The 24289-nt window shown below is 45.2% G+C and overlaps 1 protein-coding gene across 2 annotated transcripts; it reads right to left on the reverse strand.

Moving 5' to 3' along the window:
- Nucleotides 1–8275: 8275 nt before the first annotated feature.
- HEPACAM (hepatic and glial cell adhesion molecule) lies at nt 8276–23931 on the reverse strand. Of its 2 annotated transcripts, none has more exons than XM_059183825.1 (7): nt 23531–23931; nt 13315–13656; nt 12310–12591; nt 11914–12013; nt 11169–11398; nt 10955–11025; nt 8276–10436 (listed from the first exon to the last, which is right to left on the reverse strand). In XM_059183825.1, exons 1-7 carry the CDS (start codon nt 23889–23891, stop codon nt 10134–10136), a joined length of 1689 nt encoding a protein of 562 aa, XP_059039808.1. In that variant the 5' UTR covers nt 23892–23931; the 3' UTR covers nt 8276–10133. The 2 variants fall into 2 exon arrangements, with proteins under 2 accessions (XP_059039808.1, XP_059039812.1); XM_059183829.1 differs by having other exon boundaries at nt 11325–11398; nt 23531–23927.
- Between the last annotated feature and the right edge of the window lie 358 nt (nt 23932–24289).

Here is a 24289-nt window from a genome sequence, read left to right on the forward strand (position 1 = left end):
AGATGCAGCCAGGACTCCTGCTGGGCAAGCTGGGAAGGCAAAATACATGAATTCAGGTGGGATTTGCAATTAGCCACACTTAGGCATAGATCCTGGTTTGACCACTTACTGGCAGAGAGACCTTGAATAAGTCACATAACCTCTCTGGGCCCCACTTCCCTTAGCTGTAAAATGTTTGCATCAGGTTTATGGGGAGTGGATATGGAAGTGCTTAGAAAATACTAGATGTGTGCTAATTATCTCTTGTGTGCCCTGGGAATACCATATCTCTTCTCTGACCCACACAGCCACAGCTAGCCCCAGCTACCTAGAGGCACTCTTTTAGGTCTTGAGATCCTACCCTTTTGGTCTTCTGGTTTTGCTTTATTTTTTCCCTCTTTGCTTAAGTTGGTTTGGTCCCAATCTTCAAGTTCTCATTTTTGTTGCAGGATACCCATGGCTGGAGGGAAACTCAGTCAGGAGAGGAGACTGTAATGAATTTCTCTAAGCTGAATGGGAAGGTTGCCCTCACTGCCATAGCATCTGTTCTCTGGTTCCTGGGCCCATGGGTGTCACGGGAAAGTTCAACATCCATGGGGGGCACTCATATCTAATGATTTCAACACTACAGTTTCTTGACCTTTGCAACACCAATGACTATGTGTCACCCTAGACCAAACACTGGAGACTAGATCAAATGGAGATTCCCAAGGCTTTCAATTTTCACGGCCAAGAAGAAAAGGAGTTCAGTTACTGTACTTTGTGTTCAATTGGTCAATGCCTTCCAGGACTTCAAAGATCGCCAGGAGCATACTAGTTTCGGAATATATGGGGTTTATTACTCCTTGCAGCTAAGGAATGCGCACATTATGGGGAACTGTGCAGGGTCTCAGTGAGAGACACTTAGTTGCTCAATAAGACACTTAATAGGGTGTTAGAAAGAACCAATTATGAAATTTGGGCTTTGACTGGCTGATATTGGGGAGGGTCCTGTGAAGTGGAACTTTGCTCTAAATTGGGTGCTGTCACAAATCAGGGACAAATCTATGATTCTTTGCAGAAGAGCGTCTTTGATCATTTCCTTGCTATGCAGTAGATCAAGTCATTCTTCTTTTTCTGTTATGAACAGTGCTGCCCCTAGCCTTCATTTTCTATGTCTCCTAGTGTAACTAGTAATCTAGTAGTAGGATTTCTGGGCCATGGGTCCTACAAATATTCAAGTGTAGATGGTCACCATTGTTTTCCAAATCAGTTGGTTGTACCAATGTCCTTGAACCACATCCCCAGAACAGTTGGTAGACCTCTTAATTTTTGACCGTCTAGCATGTAAAATAATATTTTATTATTGTCCCAATTTGCATTTGCCTGATTAAATAATAAAGCTTACCACTTTTTCAAGTGTTTTCTCACCATTTGCATTTTCTCTTCTGGGAAGTATTTGTTTCTATCTTTGGCTCATTTTTTTTACTGCTTATTTGTCTTTTTCTCAGTAACTTTCAGGAGTTTTATATAAGCTGGATAATAATTCTCTGTGGATTAGAAATGTGGCAAAAACAAGCTTGGCCTTCTATTTTCTCTTTCTTTATGGTGTAACAGATGTTCTTAACTTTAGATATATTTATTTTTATGCTTAGTGTATTCTTTCCATTTTTGAAGAAAATCTCTTTTTACACTAAAACCAAAAAGATAATCTTCCATATTTTCTTCTGAAAGTATGAAAATCTCACACTTAAGTCTTTGACCTATCACTAATTGATTATTTTATATGGCTTATGTATATATGTGTGTGTGTGTGTGTGTGTGTGTGCATATATATATTTTCAGATAGTCAACAATACTCCCAATACTACTTATTTAGTGACTTGCCATGATTCCTTATTACCCACCAAATGTCCATACATATGTAGCTTGTTTCATTGGCCTATTTATCTATCCCTGTGTGAACATCACATTGTCTCAATTACTAGAGCTACCTAATAAATCTTGAGACCTGGAAGGGTGAGTTATTCTCCCCTTCTTTTTCAGAAGTATATTGGCTCTACTCAGGGCTTCAGCTTGTCAAGTTCCTTGCAAACATTGTGGACCTGATTGAATGTATAGGAAGAACTGACATCTTGTAACATTAAGTCTTCTTATTCATGAACACATATACCTTTCCCTTTATTTCGCTCTTCCTTCACACCTTTCACACTTTCTTTCTTTCTTTAGTTTTCCTTCTTTCTTTTCTTTCTTTCCTTCCTTTCTTTCTTTCAAGATTTTATTTATTTATTACAGACAGAGATCACAAGTAGGCAGAGAGGCAGGCAGAGAGCATGGGGGGTGGGAAGCAGGCTCTGTGCTGATCAGAGAGCCCAATGTGGGGCCTGATGCCACGACCCTGAGATCATGACCTGAGCCTAAGGCAGAGGCTTAACCCACTGAGCCACACAGACACCCCTCCTTCACGTCTTTCAATAATGTTTTAGATTTTGCTGCCCACATTTTGTTAAATGTGTTTTTAGCTGACTCCTTAAGCAAAGACAGTTGCAGTACTCCCTACTATCCTGTACACTTGTTCCTGTGCAATGCTTGTCACCCCTCCCCCAAAGAAGTAGAATCTTTTCCCCAAAAGCTCAACTGGCCTCGTGAATTGCTTTGACCAACGGAATACAGTGGAAGTGATGTGATGTTTGGAACGTTCAGATCTAAGCCTCTAGAGGGCTTGCAGCTTCTACTTTTGACTTTTTTTTTTTTTTTTTTTTTAATGTTCAATTAGCCAGCATCAGTTTTTGATGTAGTGTTCAACGATTCATTAGTCGCGTACATGCTCTTGACCTTTTGAAACACCTCTCTGAGGCTGCTACACGAAGAAGCTCGGTAGAGATGAGCTATGCTAGCTGAGGATTCTTAGACCTACTAGCCAACCACCCGTATCAGTCAGCAGACAGGTGGGTGAGGCCATCTTAGGCACCCAGATCCAGCTCAGGATAGCAGATGATGTGGTCACACAAGTAACCCATGGCACCAGCAAGTGAATCACTCAGCAAGTCCAACACAAACTACTGACACAAAGAATTGCGACTGAATAAAATAGCCACTCTTTTTTTTTTTTTTTAAGATTTTATTTATTTATTTGACAGAGGGGGGGGGGAGGGAATACAAGCAGAGTGGGAGAGGGAAAAGCAGGCTTCCCCCCTGAGCAGGGAGCCTGAAGAAGGGCTCCATCCCAGTACCCTGGCTGGGATGATGACCTGAGCTGAAGGCAGACACTAAACGACTGAGCCACCCAGGTGCCCCAAATAGCCAAGTAGTTGCCTTTTTTTTTTTTTTAAAATTAATTATTTATTTATTTGACAGACAGAGATCACAAGTAGGCAGAGAGGCAGGCAGGGAGAGAGAGGAGGAAGCAGGCTCTCCCTGGAGCAGAGAACCCGATGTGGGGCTCGATCCCAGGACCCTGGGATCATGACCTGAGCTGAAGGCAGTGGCTTTAACCCACTGAGCCACCCAGGTGCCCCAATTGTTCTTTTAAGTCACTCAGTTTTGGGGTGGTTCCTTACAAAGCAGAAAGAACTGAGATACTCTGACATTTTGTCTCGTAGTTTGTCAGTTCTTTCGAGTTGTCTATGTAGGAAAACATATAATCCAAATATGAAGTTTTTGGTTTTTTATTTCCCTTCTTCATACTTTTTTTTTTCCTGCATTGCCAGGATCGTGTTGACCAGAGAGAGTGACCATGGGTCTTTGTTTCCTTCTTCACTTAGAATGAATTCTTCTAATGTTTCTCCATTAAGAATGAGGGTTGGGGCACCTGGGTGGCTCAGTGGGTTAAAGCCTCTGCCTTCGGCTCAGGTCATGATCCCAGGGTCCTGGGATGGAGTCCTGCATCGGGCTCTCTACTCAGTGGGGAGCCTGCTTCCTCTTCTCTCTTTCTCTGCCCGCCTCTCTGCCTACTTGTGATCTCTCTCTCTGTGTCAAATAAATAAATAAAATCTTTAGAGAAAAAAAAAAGAATGAGGGTTGCTGTTGGTGTTTTGTAGATACTATTAATCGGATTACAAAATTGTCCTTTTTTTTTTTTAAGTGTCCTTTTTTTGGGGAGCCTGGAATCCTGGGATCAAGCCCCACATCGGGCTCTCTGCTCAGCAGGGAGCCTGCTTCCTCCTCTCTCTCTGCCTGCTTCTCTGCCTACTTGTGGTCTCCGCCTGTCAAAGAAATAAATTAAAAAAAAAATAAAGTGTCCTTTTATTTCTAGTTTGTTAAGAGCTTTTGATCATGATTAAGCATTAAACTCTACAAGGTTTTCCCTGGCATCTATTGAGATAGTTTGTCTCCTTTAGTCTGTTAATGTGGGGAAAAACATCTATGAATTTTCTATTTTTTTAAAGATGTATTTATTTATTTATTTATTTATTTGAGAGGGGGGAAAGAGCAGGAGCAGAGGGAGGGGCAGAAAGAGAGTGAGAGGGGGAGCAGACTCCCTGTTGACCGGAGAGTCTCTTCATGGGCCTCTCTGGTCGATGAAGGGCTCTTCATAGGCCTCGATCTCACGACCCTGAGATCACGACGAGAGCCAAAACCAATAGTTGACTTAATAGTTGGCTTAACTGCCTGAGCCACCCAGGCATTCCGTGAATTTTCTATTTTTAAATTTTTCTTGCATTCTTGGTATTTACCCAAAGGAGTTGAAAACTTCCATCCACACAAAAATCTGCACACAGATGTTTGCAGCAGCTTTATTCCTAATTGTCAAAACTTGGAAGTAACCCAGATGTCCTTCAGTAAGTGAATGGATAAACCATGGTTTATCAGGCAAGTGCAAATCAAAACCACGATAAGATACCACCTCACATCAGTTAGAATGGCTGTATCCAGAAGACAAAGGATGACGAGGGTATGGAGAAAAGGTAACCTCCCAGGGTACTGTTGGGAATGTGAATTGTAGAGCCACTGTGGAAAACAGCTATGAAGGTTCTTAGAAAAATTAAAAATAGAACTGTTATATGACTCAGCAATCTCTCTTCTGGATATATATCTGAAGGAATTGAAATCTAGATCTCCTGAGCACCTGGGTGGCTCAGTGGGTTAAAGCCTCTGCCTTCGGCTCTAGGTCATGATCTCAGGGTCCTGGGATCGAGCCCCACATCGGGCTCTCTGCTCAGCAGGGAGCCTCTCCCTCTGCCTGCTTCTCTGCCTACTTGGGATCTCTGTCTGTCAAAAAAAAAATAAATAAAATCTTAAAAAAAGAAAAAGAAACCTTCAGTCCTATGTTCATTGTAGCATTATTCACAATAGCCAAGATATGGAAACAACCTGGATGGATAAGAGAAGTGTGATACATGTATACATATGTATCTCGTATATTTTGAAGTTACTTAGACACACACAATTCAATTTTAATTGTTTGGGTAAAATAAATCTTTCAATAAATGTAGTTACCCTCTGTAGCAGACACCACTGAGGTTCCATGTACAATTCTTCAGAAGTTACCTCTAGCTGAAGGCTGCTTTCTGTTTGGGGACCAAATCTGGACACATGCAGGACAAGCCAGAAGCAGTAGGCGCTAAGGCTCACGATGTATGGAGATCTGGCTGATCAATACCCCAGTTGCCTTGTCTCTCAGTTGGGATTACCCTGAGATCTGTTGATCTAAAATCTGATTTCAACACTGCTCTCCCATAGTCCCCCATAGTACTGAGCTCCAGTTTCCCACAGTTTTAACTGGTTTCATAACATACCCTTTACTGACTTTGATTGCTTTCCTGATCTACTTCCTTACACTCTACTGGTGTTTCCTGAAATAAATTATTTGCACTCAAATTCAAGGCACCTCATTTAGTCCTAATATTAAAGAGGCAATCTATTTAATTGGAAGTCAAAGGCCATACTGGTTGTTGCTAGGATAACAGGAGTAAGCCAGGACTGTCTCAGGCAAACAGGATGTAAGATCATCTCACTAATTAGGCTTTTTGTCCCGAAGTCCATGTGTCTTGTGGTTATGGTTAATAGTTATCCCAGCTTCCTCTTGCTTGCTGTTTGCCTGGTATACCTTTTTCTGTTACTTTATTCTCAACTTTTGCAAATGTTTATATTGGGTGTATTTCATTTAAATAACATATGGCTGGATTATCAAAAATATAACCCAACAGATAATATTTTAACTGATGAATTTAGGCAATTTACAATTTATTTTTAATTTTGCCTTGTTTCTACCATCTTATTTTTGACTTTCTATAGTTTCACTTTTCCTGTGTTAGGTTTTTTTCTTTTTTTCTTGACTTAAAAAAAAATTGAGTTTATGTTTGCTTCTCTCTTCTTTTTTCCCTTTTTATTGTTTTGGAATTTAAACCAATTCTCTCATTCTATTCTTTTAGTGGTTACCCTGATAAGGTTCCCTTGATTATTTGATAAAATCTGAAGTTACTATCTTAAACAACATCCCCTCCGCAAAGAATTCAAGAATCTTGCCATAGTTTCATTCGATTAATATCCTTCCCAATTTACATGCTATTATTTTCCTGTATTTTATTTGTCAGGTTTTGGAAAGTACAAATTAGATACTATTACCATGATTTTATGAGGCACTATTATAGATTTGCCTACGTTTTTACCCACCATTCTTTTTTGAATCTCAAATCTTGCTTTTCCTTCTTCCCAAAATATACCCTTTGGGAATTCTTATAGTGTTGGTGGTAAACTGTAGTTTTTGTTCATCTGATAATACTTTTATTTTGTCCTCATATTTAGAAGATTGCTTGGCTAGGTACAATAATCTAGGTTAATAGTTATTTGTGTCTATTATTTTGAAGATACACTCCACTAACTAGTGATTTTTATTATTATGTGAACATGCAAGACCCATCTTTCTCTCTCTGGATGCTTTTTAACATTTTCTCTTTGTCTTTGGTATACTCTGCTTTTACTATATTTTGCGTAAAAGTGGAAATTTAAAAATTTATGTAGTGTGTGTTAATACCCTTCCTTTACCTGTATATTTACATTTATCATGAGTTCTACAAAAACTTCAGTCATTACTCTTAAAATATCGTCTCTCTTCCATGTATCTATTCTCCTCTTTGAGCTCTTGGCAAAATACATGCTTGGTTTTTTCATTCTGTGTGCCATGTCCTTTACTCTCTTTTTCCTATTTTTCATCTTCTTCTTGGTCTGTGCCTTACTCTGAGACATTTCTTCGGACCCATCTTCCAATTGAACTAACTCTCTTCAACTCTACTTAGTGTGCTGTTTAATTTTCTCATTTGCATTTTTATTTGTGTAAGTTCCGTTTTTACTTGTAATAGTTCTATTTCGTTCCTGTTCCACTTGGGTCACTTTCGACAGTCCCCTGTTGCTGGTTCATTTCTACAATTTTGTCTTTCATCTCTTCAAACATTTCATAGTTATTTTATATTCTAATGTGATAATTTCAATATCTGAGGGCCTTGGGGTTCTAAATTTACTGCTTCTTCTATCAGCTGACTCTCACTCATGGTGATTTGTTTCCTTCTATGTTTAGCAGCCTTTCATGGTCATACCAGCTTGACCTTAATCTTTGAAAATTTTAGGAGATGCCTTTCTCCAGGGAGGATTTGCATTTTTATTTTGGGAGCTTGGGACTCCCTTCTGGGATACCAACTTAATCCAGGAGTCTTGGGCTCAGCTCCCCCACCCTGCCACTAACTGAAGTCTAGTCTTCCATTACTGTGCTAAAATAAACATTTGCTCCTGGATAATCGACATTTTATGAGTGCCAAGTAGTCTAGACTCACCTTATACTTGCAAGCTTTTATACAGGCTGCTCCTTTCCCCTGGAATATGTGTCCTTTTATCCTGTTTCCTCACCTGAATAACTAATCTCTCTAAGACTAAGTTCAAGCCTGTTCTCCAAGACACTTTGGCTGGCAACCCCTAATCTAGGTTAGATGATTCTCTTACGAGCTCTCAGGATCTGCTCTAATGACTTCAGTCATGGCATTTTTCACACTGTATTGTAATAACCTGCTTGCTCACCTGTCTTCCTCCATGGGACTGTCTTCTGGCTAAGGGTCATGGCATAGTTACACTGTTTCCCCAGTGTCTCACACAGGGCCTAGTCCAAGGTAGATCAACACATTGGTTGAATAAATGAGGGAGCACTGGAATGAATGAATGAGTGAATGGGTGAGTGAGTGAGTGCTGATTTGGAGTGGACAACTCGGGATTTGCAAAGACGGTGAAGGATGATAAAGAAAGACGAGAAGCAAAAGGAAAAGGGAAATGACTAGCTTTTTTAAGCTCCTTGTTTTGTTCTCTTTGCTTAAGTGCAATAAAGTTGTCCTTTCATTTCATCAAAAGTTTATTGAACATCCAGTATGTGCTAGGCACTCTGCTAGATGCTGGTAATACAAAGATGAAGATCAAAACAAAACAAAACAAAAACAAAACCACTTCCTTACTTATCCCCCCAACCCCAGATTTAAGGCAGATTTGGCTTGAGCCTGGGAAGCTGGCCCCTCAGGGATTTAGCCCCAAGCCATGGGGTATAGCATGCTCTCCTCCCCCCCTTACTTCAACCCTGCCTCCCAAAACAGAACAGCCTGTATCCCTTCTCCAAGCCCTGCATCTTCCACCTGCCTGAGCAACTTTCCCCTGCAGGCAGGAGCTCATTCTGGATGAAGAACCCAAAGTTAGGGGAGCAGTTCTGGCCAAGAAGGGAAAGCCGCAAAGGCACCTGCTCAGTGAGCCTTGGAGAAGTGCACGGGGACAGGGAGCTGGGGGGGGCATGCTGTCGAGGTAAGGGTGAAGGGGGCCAATTAGAAATGTTGTTGCCCTTGCGGCTGGAACAAAACTTGCCCCAGTGTGGAGTGGTTGGGGACAGGGGTGTTTCTCTGTAGGATGGTGGAGAGTCGGGGCTGGAGCTCAGGAATTTGGGGTGTGGCCAGGGATGCAAGGACCCCTACAGGCATCAGGGACGGGAGGTTAGAACACAGATGCCCTCCTTCTCTTACAGATTTTTAATTGTCCTCACTGCTCACACAGTAGATTACTGTGTCTCCTGCAAACTGTTCAAGAGGCAGTGACATGGGCATAACCTGGTGATGCAGGGGCCCAACCTCTCTATAATTCTATGCTTCTATGCAAGTCTGCCCTTGTCCTATCTCCTGGGATCTAAGTATCCTGGAACAAGGCAGGTGGGAGGCTGGAGGCCAAGCGTTGGAGTTTGTCTCCTTACCATTGTGGGCAGCAGTAAGCCTCCTCCTCCTCCCCTTCCCCACCATCATTCTGCAAACTGGAACCTTACACTCTTAGAGCTGAAGGAAGCCCAAGGACCTTTCCCAGGGATCCTGATTGTTTGAAAGGCTTGTTTTGTAAGGAAGCTAGGGAGAAGGCATAGGTGTGAGGGTTTAAAACAATTTTTTTTCTTCACTTAATCTAGCTTTCTGGGTCACGGGAGTGAGAACCTCCTTCTCTATAGGAATAGAGAAGGAAAGAATGCTTGGTAGCCCCTGACCGAGGCTCTGGGAGGACATCAAGCTCTGGAGGGTTGAATCCTTTGCCCTTGCTAGGGCGCAGGTCAGGGGTCAAAGGAATGAATTTGACTCCTGCCTCACCAACTGGTACGCACCCAGGTACCAGATGCCCAGAGCAGGGCGCTATAAGGCACTGTCTTCACAATAATTTCCCGGATGCTCAGAACTGTCCTCTGTGCACCCACTAACTGGCAAGTTTAGGACAGCTGTTCCTTTTGGGTAAGTGGCCTCTCTAATCCGAGCTTGCCAAGAAAGTGTCCCGGGAACAGGCGTTGGCTCGGAGGGGAGGAAGGTGGGTAGGAGCACAGAGCTCGGTAGGAAGAGCACAGGAGAGTCATGGGGGTTAGGTTACTGATGTTAGTTTCCATAAGACTCTTGGGGGATTGGGCCAGAAATTTAATAATCTATATGGTCCTAAAAGGGCACAGCCCATACCCACTGAGAACACAGCCGGTGAAACCAGGAGCAAACGCGACCCGGTTTCACCACTTGAGACACTCCTGGCTGCCCCACTGCGTCCCCATGCCTAGGCTGGCCCCCACGCGAGACCCCCGCGCCCTCGCGGGGACCTCCCCTGGCGGCAGCGGTCGCGCCCTCCCCCCCAGCCTTCCCTGGGCACCCGCCTCTTTGCAGGGCGCGCCCCCACCCCGGGGGTCCCGAGGAGGCTCAGGCGCTGATCTCCACCGGGCTGGCCTCGTCTTGCTCGCGGATCAGGTGCACGCCCGCAGTCCGCAGTGTGCGCGAGGCGCTGCGCGAGCGGCCGGGCGAGCTCGGGGCCCGGGGTGGCGACGTGTGCGTCCGGCCGGTGGCTGGGGAGCGCGCGGGGGAGCGCGGGTAGCGGCGGGCCGAGCGGATGGGCAGCCCCGGCGAGCGGCCGGGTACTCCCGGCGACACAGAGTAGCCCGGCGGGCCAGGCTCAGTAGTGCTCCGAGGCTCCGGGGCGGGGTTCTCTTCGGGCTCCGGGGAGTCCTGCAAGGACACGCGCCGCCAGGGTGAGCGCCCCGTCGGGGGCGCTGGGCATACGGAGCTGAAGGAGCAGGGTTCCCTCTACTCTCCCACTCGGTGCAAGACGGCAGACAGAGGTCTGGCCATACAGACCCTTCGTGGTGCCTGGCAGGTAACAGGTGCTCGGTAAATGCTGACATGCATTAACTTGAGCGCTCTGTGCCCTTAGTCTCCTCTTCCCACTTGTCTGGCCCAGCCTGAGACAGACTCCGTTGTAGATCAGTGGGGGAATCATCAGAGTTAGAATCCAGAGACCTAGAAGCCTAGATCTGCCACTTAATGTGTATTTACTTGTTTGATCCTGGGCAAGTCATTTCACCTCTGTCAGCCTTATTTTTCTGAGCCCTAAAGGGCGGGTGACACAATTATTTCCCGGTTCCTCGGAGTGCTATAAAGAGAGATCAGTTCCATGTGGCTATGGCACCCCGGAACGCAGTAGGGCTCACTGTGTGTTTGTGGGGCACTGACCCAAGTGTACTCACCTTGTCTTTCAGGATATACAGAGCCATGGGGTTCTTCCGCTCCTGCTCGCCGCCCCGTGGGAGGGTATCCGCTGCGCAGAGCGAAGAGTGGGGGTGGCTGGCGCCGTACAGGACCCTTTCCACCAGCCAGCACCTACACTCTTCGCTCCCCGAGGAGCCGGTCAAGGCCCCGCCACAACCTCCACCAAAGGATCCAGAATACCTGGGGTCCTACCTTGGCTGCACGTCTCCCTGCTCTGCAGTCTTCGTGCACTTGGTGGAGGAAGGGGCCCTGCACAGCTGGCTTCCTTGCGGCCCACTTCTGCCTTTTCCCAGCAGCCCACTGATCTGAGTGCCGATGGGATGGGTGAGTGGGTGGCTGGGAGCTCACCTTCTGGTTTCAGACGGTCGTCGTTCTGGTCCATATATTCCAGGGAGCTCTGCTTCTCCAACTTCCTCTTCTTCCTGCAAAGCAACCCAGCAGCCTCTGAACAGAATTGTCGAGTGTGAGCAGGGGAGGGTCTGAGGGGCAGGGTCGCGAGAGGAATCTGGTGGCCACAAGAGAGGCCTTGTAACAGGAGGATGGGCTGGGGGCAGCGGGAGTGGCAATAGCCCGTGAGCTTTAGAATGAGTCGCCTCTGTGGCTGGCATCGCCGGCAAGTCCCCGAACACTGAGTCTCAGTGTTATTATCTGTAAACTGCGGATAATCATAACGCACTTCATTAACCACAACCCCCATGCCCCGCCCAAAAAAGATGCCCTAAGGGAAACCATTGTTTGAGGGGAGGGGCTGTTGGGGGTTGTGAGCCCAGAATGTATAGTTCCATATGCATGATGTGCAAGGCTAAGGAGGGATCTCCGGGGAAAGAGGTGCAGGGCCCTGGGGGGATGGGCATTTAAGAGACTAAGAAGACTAGAGCATGGGGTGGGGATGGATGGAAGGATTAGGGCGCTCAGGGTGTGGAACTTGAAGAATTACCCAGACTTTTTGGAGGGTTTCCAGCAGGCACAGACTGTCACTAAGGTCACAAGGAGGAAGATGCCTCCTGTGGACAAGATGATGTAGAGGGAGCTTCTTCCTGGGAAGAGAGAGAGAGGTCGAGAGGTAGGAAAGGGTTCAGAGGGGAACAAGTCTGGTGAGGAGAGCTCCTGTGGCAGAAGGAAGAGAAAAGGAGCCCCAAGAGGCTTGGCTGGCCTATGGCAGGCGGAGCTGGCTAAGCCCACTTCCCACCGGTTGCTGGCCTCCGTGGAGAGCTGGCCCATCCCTGCCTCTCTCTCCCCATCTAGGGGACCTCTGTCTGGGCTGTCCTCAGTCCCTCACAGTGCCGACCTCTCAGGATTTGGAGTTCCAAGGGCAAGAAGACAGGGCACTCACTGTAAACGGTGATCTTGATAGGCAGGCTGCGGCCCTCACTGATGGGGTTCTCCACGACACAGCTGTACAGGTCATCGTCTTCCATGAGCACGCGGGTGATGGTGAGCACCTTGTGGTCAGGGGACAGGAGCATTCTCGAGTCATTGAGGAGGGGTTTGCCATCCTTCAGCCAGGTGTAGCTGGGCTTGGTGCCGTTCTCGTGCGAGCAGTTCAGGGTGAAGGCCTCGCTGAGCTCCAGCACAGTGGTGGAAGCCACTAACACCTGTGGCCTGGAAATGGGCACTGAGTCCCAGAGGTGGGGGAGCCTGTGAGCCGGAGCCAAACAGTGTCTCCCCTCCACTTCGTAACTCCCCGCCTTCCAACATGTTGCAACTCGATTTGTGGTCTGAGAGGCCCTTTAGGGATCATCAGTCCAATCTTTCCCCATAATCCACCCATTCATTCATTCATTCATTCATTTCTTTACCGATTATTTGTGGAGCACATACTAAGCACAGAGGGTACAATGCTGAATAAGACAGCCATGGTCCCTGCCCTCACAAACCTTCCCTTCCTTCTTCTCAAATGCCTTTTCAAGATGTCTTGAAACTGGCCCAGCCTGGAACTTATTTCAGTTGGGCTAAACCTAGGTTCCAAATGTCTGGGTTCCAGTATTGGCTCTATCACATACCAGCTGTATGACCTTGGGCAAGTTAGTCAACCTCTTCGTGGCTCAGGCTCTGTATCTACAAAATGGGGTAAGTTATATTAACTATGCCTACATTATTATCAGCATTAAATGAGTCAAGATATGCAAAACACTTAGACTAGTTTCTGGCCCACAGTAAGCACTCCATGTGCATTAGCTGTGTCCTGTCTGCCAAAAAACTCTGATGCCCGACTGTCTCACTCTCAGCTCCCAAGTGGTTTCTGTGTTGGTATGTCCGGGATCTGGCTAGTGTACTGGGCAGTCCCTGCCCAAATCTCAGGACCAGTCCCGTCTCCGTCCCTGTCAGAGCACTTTACCATCCACAGTGAGGTTGATGGTCTTCTCCCCAGTGAACGTGTCATCCGTGATGGAGATCTCAACCTCATAGGTGCCTTCGTCGGCCAGCTGCAGGTCACTGAGAAGCAGGGAGCCATTTTCGAAGAGGCGAATGCGGTCTCGGTAGTCAGGCCGTAAGGTGCCAATGACCTCTGTGCCAATGGACTGTACCACGGTCACTGGCTTGTCCCTCTTCAGCTGCCACTTCACCACGGGCTTGTCACTGCTCGTGCTGCTGTACTGCACGGAGAGCAGGGCTGACTTCCCCACCGTGCCATGGATCAGGCGCACCGGGCTGGTGATGTTCACCCCCTCCAGCGGCTCTGTGGACGGACACCCATGGGGAGAAGGCAGTATCAGACCCTTGGCTCCCTAACCCTCTCCATCCTTTATGTCCCCAGTTGTCTTCATGCCTCACCCTCTGGGCTCCTCATGCCCTGTCAGTCCTTCCTTCTTAGCCCTGATGCCATCTCCATACCCATGATAGCTCTGGGCCTCTCTGATCCTCCATCACCCTCACACCCATCCCATTGCCCTCAGTCCTTCTTTTCACTGGCCCTCTCTCTGCCTCTGGTGGTTTTCTCCAGTACCTTTCTCTTGAGGAAGACCTCCAACTAACCCACACACTATGTGCTCCATTCACAGAAACATTTATTGAGAACTTCCCATGTGCCAAGTACTGCTCTGTGTCCTGGGGATGTATCAACGAGCAAAACATAGACCTCAGGATGAGTTTGTCAGATTTGCTTCTTGATTGGGGATTGGGAAAGTAGGGAATGGAGAAGCGTGGAAACAGAGATTCATAGAGAAGGGAATGTGCCACAAGACAGTGCCAATAAAGGGGAAGTTTAGGGGCCCTTCTTCATTCATACTGAGAGTCTCCTCTTTCCTTGCCCTGGTGGCAAGGAACACTTTACTAGGCCTGCCCAGGGCTGAACAGTTCTTCAGCTGAGTAGTTGGTTTTGGAAATACACCCAGGCCCCAGCCCAACAGGCAACTCCTATACAAGAGGGATTTGGGATGGGCAGAACAAAGAGTTTGGAATCAGAAGACCTTGTAAGATTGGGCTCTACCATTTCAGGTTATGTGGACCTGGGCAAGCCATCATTCTAGGCCACATTCTTCTCATTTAGAAAATCAGGATACAAGTAACAACAAGAACTTCCTCATCAGGTTCACAAAGGAAAAGCACAACACATACATCACCTACTGTCATGTAGTGGAGAGAACACACGAGTGAACATCAGAGACTTGGGACCTTATTATTGACTTAGGACCTAGGAGAAGTCACTTCTCTGTTTGGGACTCAGGTAGGTAAAATAAGTGGCAAACCTGATGTTACAACCACTTGTTCCAGCCCTGCCATTCTGGGATTTTGCCATCGTGTCCAGTGGTTATCCCATCTAGAGTTGGATCTCATATTTCAGAGATCTCTTAGGGGGCTTTGGGACCTGAACCGATGCCATTCATTGGTGTAACATGTCCTTGTAGAACATTACGACTACCCAAAGGAAGGTCTTCTGGAGAGGACGTCAGTTGCGAGCAGGGCTGAGGTTAGCTAAACAGACACTTACAGGTCAGGTTCTCAGTCCCTCTGTACCCCCAGCTGCTCTCTCTGATGGTCACTGCCTCTGAAGTTCCCTGTATCTTTCTCCCACTCTCCCACTCTGCTACTATTTTTTAAATTGGGGGAAGTTAAGTTGTACCTTTCCCTTCTTTATTCTCCTCCTTGAGCTCAAAGGACCCAGCCCAAACCAGGAGGGCATTAAACTAAAAGGTGAGTTATGGAGATCAAAGCAAATGTAATAAGCCTATTCAGTCCATTTTTGGAACAAGCTCTTTGTTAAGGAGTGAGCTCATCACCTTTGAAAGGGGTCGAGGAAAGGCCCATTGCTGTTCTTTCACTTCTTTGTGCTTTTTCAGTTTCCTCCTATGCATAGGGAGGTTGTGAGCCCTGATGATCACAAGGGGTCTTCTCAACTCTGGCATTCTATGATCCCTTACCTGCCAGGTATGTTAGAACCATAAAACCTTAAAAGTGGAAGAGACTATTTGAATGATTAAAGCTGCCATATGTAGGACTATGATATATTCTTTAAAAAAAAAAAAAGACTCATTTATTTATTTGAAAGAGAGAGAGCACACAAGAGAGCAAGGGAGGGGCAGAGGTAGAGAATCTCAAGCAGACTCCTCCCTGAGCATGGAACCCAATGCAGGGCTGGATCTCATGACCCAAGCTGAAACCAAGAGTCAGTTGCTTAACCAACAGAGTCACCCAGAGACCCCCTAGGCTTGTTATCAAGAGGATTTTTGATTTGGGGGAGGTAGATGGACAAAATCAAATATTTTCAAATATTTTTTATTGAAGATATTTTTTTCCCGTAAAAGCATGTATAAGAATGAAAACAAAGTCTAGTTCTGGCTCAAAGATTTGGTAGAAGAGATGGTGGGGACCAGACTCCTGTCCTCCCCAATAATTTGGGGCACTACTAGGAATCCCGCTGGCTCTGTGTATCAGACTGAAATCCATTTGATCACATAATACTTCAAATTTCTTCCAGCTCTCAGTTTCTGTGATTGTTTTTTTTTTTTTTTAAAGATTTTATTTATTTATTTGACAGAGAGAAATCACAAGTAGTCGGAGAGGCAGGCAGAGAGAGAGAGAGGAGGAAGCAGGCTCCCTGCTGAGCAGAGAGCCCGATGCGGGGCTCGATCCCAGGACCCTGAGATCATGACCTGAGCCGAAGGCAGCGGCCTAATCCACTGAGCCACCCAGGCACTCTCTGTGATTGTTTAGGTGGGATTTCTTCCCTAGCCACTGCGAGGTCTCAGGTTTGGCTTGATTTAGAAAAACAAGTTTTCAGAGTTCCCTTAATAGGCAAATAGACTTTGGTATGTGGGACTTCAGATGGCCCTGAGAAAAGTCATTGAGTTTCTTTAAAGGCCATGGTGGTAATGAGTAAATGGTTGGGGAACCTCTGTTCAGGACACAGTTGGAAGCAGTGGGGTGTGTATGCGTGAGGGTTGTATATGCAGAAACGTCCTGCATCAAACTTTGAGGTTCTCCATCCAGGAGGTTGGGAAGTGACAGTCCCAGCTCCAAGGAAAAGTGGAAGGGATTCCCCCTCCCTTTCATCTTCTCTGGCCCTCCCTTGAGATTCCCCTGTGTCCTGTACAAGGTCCTATGGTCCTTTTGTGATGTCTTCCCAGCTCAGATCAGTTCTTTTTGTCAGTTTAAATTTGATTCTTCTGCATAAAAACATTGGAAAAGCTACCGCATATGGATTGCCTTAGGCTTCCTTTAGGTGGGCACCTTTCTTGTGTGCAGGAACATGGGTATGACCATGAGTCGCAGGGATGTATGTACACATGTTCAGAAATGAATGGAGCAGTCTTTCCGAGAAGTTAACAAAGAAAGTATTTTGCTGAGCAAACCCTGTTTCCAAAAACTCTAGCCAAAATTAGAGTTGGTATTAAGTTCAGGGTTCTACAACTTTCAAGGGACACAGAGAACTGGGACAGGGGCCAAAGCAGGACACAGAAATGAGGAAATGGCTGTAACAACTATGATCCACAGTGGAAATAAAAGGGGCTAGGGCTATTCAACCTTGAGAAGTGATTAACTTAATCATGGTCCTTGAGTCTCTGAGGCATCATTATATAGAAAGTCTCTGTTCCCACTAGAGGCTGAACAAAAGGAAATTGACATCACAGCAAGATTTACCTGTCAACTTAAACTGTGCCATACTGATAGGTGGCCTCTCTCAAGGAGGGTTTTGTCCAGCAGTGACAACCAAATAATGTTAAGCTTTAAAATATGAGAATGTATATGCCAGTGGCCTTGGATTCCCTTAAAGCCTCTTCCTTTAAAGGAATCATCATCTCTTCATTTTTCTATGTTCCTTTATGCTTGGCATAGTTTTCCTTTTACCAGTATTTGCCTGAAATTTTCCTTTTAAAAGTGTCACTGAGATGATGCCAAACAGGTATTCTAGGATTTGGTCTTTTACACCTAATCCATACTCATGAGCACCATGGGCTGAAGTTATATCCTTTTTTATGGGTTTTTGTCTTGTTTGGGTCTATCATCACAAAGAAGTCCCTCTGGCCATCACAGATACCCTTCTCTGACCTTTCTCCAATTCTATTATTATTATTATTATTATTATTATTGAGGTGAAGTGAGCAGAACTGCATACAAAAATCCAAGGATGGTGAATGTTTATAGCAGCAATGTCCACAATAGCCAAACTATGGAAAGAACCCAGATGTCCATCAGAAGATGAATGGATAAAGAAGATATGGTTCATATATACACAGTGGAATACTATGCAGCCATCAAAACCCCCAAAATCTTGCCATTTGCAACAATGTGGATGGAACTAGAGAGTATTATGCTAAGCAAAATAAGTCAATCAGAGAAAGACAATTATCATATGATCTTTCTGATATAAGGAATTTAAGAGGCAGGGCAGGGAGGTCATGGGGGGAAGGGGTTGGAAAATGAAACAAGATGGGACCAGGGAGGGAGACAAACCATAAGAGACTCAATCTCAGGAGACAAACTGAGGGGTGCGGGGAGGTGGAGGAGATAGGGTGTCTGGGCTATGGACACTGGGGTGGATGAGTGCTATGATAAGACTGATGATTCACAGTCCTGTACCTCTGAAGAAACAAATACATTATATGTTAATTTTAAAAAGGATGGAAAAAAGAGAGAAAAGAGAAAAAGAATCCACGGGTAGCACATAGTGTGGTTTTCTAAAGGGAAAACATTTTGCTTTCTGCTTTTGGTTTTTAATGTTCTTCCTAGTGATCAATGCTCTGAGAATAAGCCCCTTTTTTGTCCTGTCCTATAGGTGCCCTACTGATTACATACTTGTTGAGGTTACTGTGTTGGGTTCTCCTGTTGGTATCCTGTTGAGACCTCCAAGGGCCAATAAGAGTGTGAACTCATTTTAAGTGTCAGTCATTCAGGAACACAGGAGAAAGCCAGGAAACAGAAAGTGTGAAGAAGGCCCTTGGGATCCAGGAAGAGAGAGGTCTTTGTAGCTTTCTATCTGTACTTTAAAGTGTATAGATGTTCAGTGATGTGTATATAGCTAATAGGTATTAAGATGGCACACAGAGATTTACCCTGTTTTAGATCAGAACAAGCACTGCTGTTAAGCTGTCAACTCTCCAAAACTGACTTATAAATGTAATACAAAACCAACCAAAATTGTAGGAGGTTAACCTTGTGATAGTGCACAAGACTAGACAAACAGATTAGTGGAATAGAACAGAGAGTCTAAAAATAAACTTTATATGACCACTTGACTTATGAAAAGGTGATGCTTCAGTGCTCTGGGGGGGGGAAAGGATTCTTTCTGCAATAAATAGTGCCAGGCCATCTAGGAAAGAAATGAATCTTGATCCTTACCTCACACCTTACACAAACGTCAATTCTACATCAATTATGGATCTAAATGGGAAAGGTAAAACAACATTAAAAAAAAAAAAAAAGGAAAACATAGGAGAATATCTCTGTGCCTTGAAGGCAGACAGATTTCTTAGGACACAAGAGTGAAACCCATAAAAGAAGGAAGTGATACATGAACACAATAAAATTAAGAGTTTCTGTCATCAGAAGATACCAATAAGAGAGTAAAAGGCAAAACAGAGAGAGAGAGAGTGAAAGGCAAGCTGCAGGATGAGAGATATTTACAAGGCATATATCCTACAAACGACTTGTATCCAAAGCATATTTCTTAAACTACAAATCAATACTTTTTTAAAAATCCAGAAAACTTAGTAGAAAATGGGCAAAAGACTTAGAAGAGGTACTTCTAAGAGGTACTTCTAACTATCCAAATAATTACTAATGATATGAAAAAGATAGAACTTCCTTAATAATAATAATGGAAAAGGAATTTTAAACCATAATTTGATACCACCTCATACTCACTAGGGTGACTACAATGAAAAAGAGACACATATAGTTGCTGGTGAAGATGTGGCATGTCTGGAGCTGCTGGTGGGAAAGTGGATTGATCCAATCACTTTTGAAAATTGTTTGACCATATCTACTAAAGTTAAATACACACATATAACTTAGCAGTTTGACTCCTAGGCATATCCCCAAAGAAATGCGTACACCTGTTCACCAAAAGACAGGTACTAGAGTATCTTAACAACTGTCTCAATAGAGCCCCAAACTAGAAACAACCAAAGTGTCTATCAAAGTTGAATAGAAATATAAACTGTGGTATATTCCTACGATGGAATACTATAAGGCACTGAAACCAAACACATAACAATTTCAACAGCAACGCAAATGGATCTTACAGATTTGGTGTTCAGCGAAAGCAGATACAAAAGAATGCATGCGTACAATTCCATTTATACAAAGTTCAAAGACATGCAAAATTCATCTGTATTAGAAGTTAGGATACCACTGTAACCCTGGAGGGCAACGGTAACTGAAATAGAATGCACATGATTCTGAGGTGCCGAAGTGTTCTATTTCTTGATCTTGGAGTCTGGTTCCATGGGTTCATTCACATTTTAAAGGTTCTTTAAACTGTATCCTTAGGTTAAATGCATTTCCATACATAACTCTCTGTTAGAAGAAAAAGATAAGACCTACAATATGGAGGTAATCTTAGGGCTAAATGGATAGAAGCCAGGTGAGGGACTTCTTCCTCTTGGGCTCCTAGAGGATGGAATAGTTCTAGGATCTCAGAAAGTAAAATGTTGCCAGTCGGATTATTTAGATCTATGGCATGCCATGTTCATGTCTGTATGTCGGTGTTCTAGCCTCTAGAAAAAAACCTTGTTTGAATGTTTCATGAATTGGGCTGTGATCAGTTTAGGAAAGCCTCACTTGTCAATGTTAGGGACAAAGCATTAAAGACTGAGTGTTGGGCACCTGGGTGGCTAGTCTTGAAGCGTCTGTCTTTGGCTCAGGTCATGCATGCATGATCCCAGAGTCCTGGGATCGAGGCCCACATCAGGCTCCCTGCTCTGCAGGAAGCCTGCTTCTCCCTCTCTGCTCCCCCTGCTTGTGTTCCCTCTCTCGCTGAGTCTCTCTCTGTCAAATAAATAAATAAAATCTTTAAAAAAAAAAAAAAAAGAAGACCAAGTGTTTCTTACCCCCTTTAAGTGCTGATCATAGAAAACTACATTTCCCAGACTTTTTTGCACTTAGATATGGCTATGTGATTGACTTCCAGCCAATAGAAGCAGTGGAATTTATAGGTACCACTTATAGTTTAGAAAAACCTCTCTCCTGTTGTTCGTTTTCTGGTTGTTTTGTTTTGTTTTGCTTTGTTTTTGTTTGTTTGTTTTTTAATTATTTACCTGAAAGAAATGGAGAAAAACCTCAGGGTAACAGGGTGACTACTGAAAACACATGTCAGAATTGATAGAGAGCTTTATCAACTTGGTCCCTGAGAACTTCACGGAACAGAGCTCTTCCTCATCCCAGGCCTGGACTAGAACTGTATTGTCCTATTACATAGTAATATGTACTATTACATGGAACTTAAATTTTAGAACATATTTGTTACAGAAGATGGCATTTTCCTAACATAGTGAGCACGGCAGAAATTCCTTGTGGGATCTTAGCTCTTTGTTGTTCTCTCAGCAATACCATGGCCCAAGCCTGCACTTACCTCTTACCCATTGTAGGTCATAACTAATATCCCATCAGCCTAGTTTTTATGTTGTGCTCTATTTACTGGCTCACATTTTCCCACACAGAAGATCCGTGGTCACCTTTTGTTTTTACCTGGTCACACTGACACTCAAGGTCTTTCTATAACTTTTTTCCTTACCATTTGATGACCTGAAAGAATTTAAGGACAGCTCTGACTTGTGTACTTCCCTGTGCACTTTGTATTCTCAATTCACTGCCTCCGTATTTTCAGCTCTGGTGGTTCCTTCCACTCACTGTAATTTCTACCGAGACCACTCTCACTAAGGTGAATAGTTACCTCTGAATTGCCATCTCCAACAAACCCTTTTAGTTGTAATATAATAATAACGGTTGAACTATAATTGGTTCTTGATATACTGGAAGTTTTTGACACATTTGATGCTCATTCTCCAAAAAACTCCCAACTCCCCTAACTTTTTGGACACCACAGTCTTTTAGTTCTCCCTCTGTCTCTCTCACTGTTCCTTCTTGGCCTTCCCAGAGGGCCTTTTTCCCCCTCTACCTTCCGCTACAAATCTTGGGGTTACTTGGGGTTACTTGTTTTTCCATGTTCAGCCCATTTTCTCCTCCTAGGTGATATTATCCATTCTCATTGTTCTGGATTTCACCTATAAGCTGACCTCTCTGCCCCCCACCCTCACCCCTGCTTTAGGCTATTTCACAATTTCCCATAGATGTCTCATGGGCATGTCAACCTAAGTACAGAGAGTACTCATGATCATACCCCCAACCCTGTCCCAGGTGTCACTTCAGGTTTCACACAGAAATCCTACTGCCCTCTCTGGATCCTCCCACTTCCTGTCAATCACTAGGTCCCGACCTTCCCTCCAAAATACTGTCTCCACATGCCCTGTTCCCCCTATTTTTATCCTAATTCCAGCTCATGTTATTTCTCTTTTGAACTATCACAATAGTCTTGTTATCAGTTACCTTGTGCCCCCCCGCAGCCCCAAATTGGTATGTTGAAGTCCTGACCCCCAGTACCTCAAATGGGATCTTATTTGGCAATGGGGTTATTGCAGATGTAATAAGCTGAGATGAGGTCATACTGGAGGAGAATGGGCCCCTAATCTAGTATGACTCATGTTCTGATAAAAAATGGAAATTGGACACAGACACAAGCATAAGAGAATGTCCTGTAAAGAGAGAAGTTCTGCTGCCCCAGCCCAGGAACTACCTAAAGCCAGCAGAGAGGCCTGGAACAGATCCTTCCTTAGCACCCCAAAGAGAATCTGACCTTGATCTCAATGTTTTAGCCTGCAGAACTGTGAGACTAGACATTTCTGCTGTTTAAGCCACCCAGTGTGTGGTTCTTTGTCCCAGCAGTCCTAGCAAATGGGTACAGGCTTCCCTGCCTATCTCGTTTGCCTCCAGCTTCTTCCCCAATGCCTCGCCGCGGAACGAGCTCTCCGAAACACAAACCATCCAATACCCACTCTCCCCCTTCACTGTTTACAGATTATGTCCCAGGTTCCTTAGTATGGTTTACAAGGCTCTTGCCAAATTCACATTTTCCTCTCCAGCTAAGTTGAGTGGCTGGGCTGCCCCCAAATGCATGGTGCCATTTCAAAATATTGACCTTTGCCCATTTCCCCAACTATAATGCCCGTTCCCACACCTATTTAGTATTCTCATCTTTTAAAATGTAGTGCGGACATTCCCAGGACGCCTGTCCAAATATGCCTCCCCACCCCACCCTCCACCACGAGCACCAGCTTTGTGGATGGGGTAGGTGACATCTCTCTGATCCCGGGCCTCTTCTGTGTATCAGACACATGGGAGTTTCTGCATTTTATTAGAATGATCTTTGCATCGGTTTGCCCCAGTAAACTGTGAATTGCCAGGCTCTCTGGAGTAGTGTGAGTATGTGTGTGTGTGTACACACCCATGCCCGCACACACACATACACAGACACACATCTATTTAAAGTAAGATCGGTTCTCTAAGGAGTTGGTAGGGGGCAGTACAGAAGGTAGGGGTCTATGGCATGGGGTGAGTTATGGATAGACTAGTGTGATTTCCAAAAACCAAAAACCAAAAACCAAATGGCTCATTATCTCCCAAGCTTATTTCATCTCCTTTGCTGTTTTACACTCAGGGCAGCCGGGGTGGGGGTTGGGGAGGCACAAAACCCAGATCTCCCCCACCTCTCCAAGCCCCATCATGATCCCTTGGAAAAAACGCCGGACTGGCCCACGCCAACAAGACATCCCATAAGAAATGGCCCACTGCCCTCTATCTAATGTACTGAATGCCGTGGGAGCTCCAAAGTCATGCAGCCTTTTGGGGGAGGGGCGCAGGGGCCGGGCGGGAGGCACAGAGAATGAAGAAATACATTCAACACTAATGCCTGAATTGACTGAGATGCTTCCCACGGCCGCTTAGCTCTCTCCCCTCCTCCCACCTTAAATGCATTCTGACCTTCAGCTCTTCCTCCCTCCCTTTTGCAGATTGCGGGCCCCCTCTCCAGACCCTCTCTTACTCTTCTGGTCTCCTACCTGTCTGGATCAGAAGAAGGTAGACAAAAGGAGTGAGGCTCAAGGCACTGAAGGCTCTGGATGGGGCTCCCCTTTCTCTCTTCATTTTGGGTGGCGTTCTCCAGCTCCGGCGCACACAATTAGCATGATTTCTCCACTCTGGGCACGTCCCTTTGTACCACTCGGAGTTTCTCTGCCCGAGCACAACCCTGCCAACTTCCCTCTGAATACACAGAGCCCTGTGTATTGCTGGACTTGTTCTTTCCTCTCTTTCAGACCAGGCATTTTCTAGTTTCAAAGCACTACATCCCCGGGTCGGAAGGGGGTATCTGCTTAGGATATGATCCTCAGTGCGGGTTCTCATCGGATGGGTCCCATCCATTCTTTGCCTGCCTGTGCTGAGCCCCACTACCTACCAGGGGGTGATGAGGATTGGGGCTCAGTGAGGGGACTGGCCTGGGACACACACTGAACTGGATCTTGTGTCCCAACCTCCCCTGTCTCCACCTCACGCTCCGTGTTCCTGCAAAGGAGGGCGCGTGCCGGGGACAGACCTCCAATAAGCTCCGAAAAGGGAGGGAGAGGAGCTTTTAAAAAGCCCGGGGAAAGATAGACTCCAGAGAACCGCTGAAGAAATGGAAAATCCCTGCTCCTCCCCTAGGAAGAAGATTGGAAAATGGCTCGAATTCTATTATTTTCCTACCTGTCCACTTCCTGCCTGGCACTCTCTCTCCTATCACAGAACCACATAGATGCTGGGGACCTCTTTCCAGGAACCAC

Source organism: Mustela lutreola, chromosome 1 (assembly GCF_030435805.1).
Source record: "Mustela lutreola isolate mMusLut2 chromosome 1, mMusLut2.pri, whole genome shotgun sequence".
NCBI lineage: Eukaryota > Metazoa > Chordata > Mammalia > Carnivora > Mustelidae > Mustela > Mustela lutreola.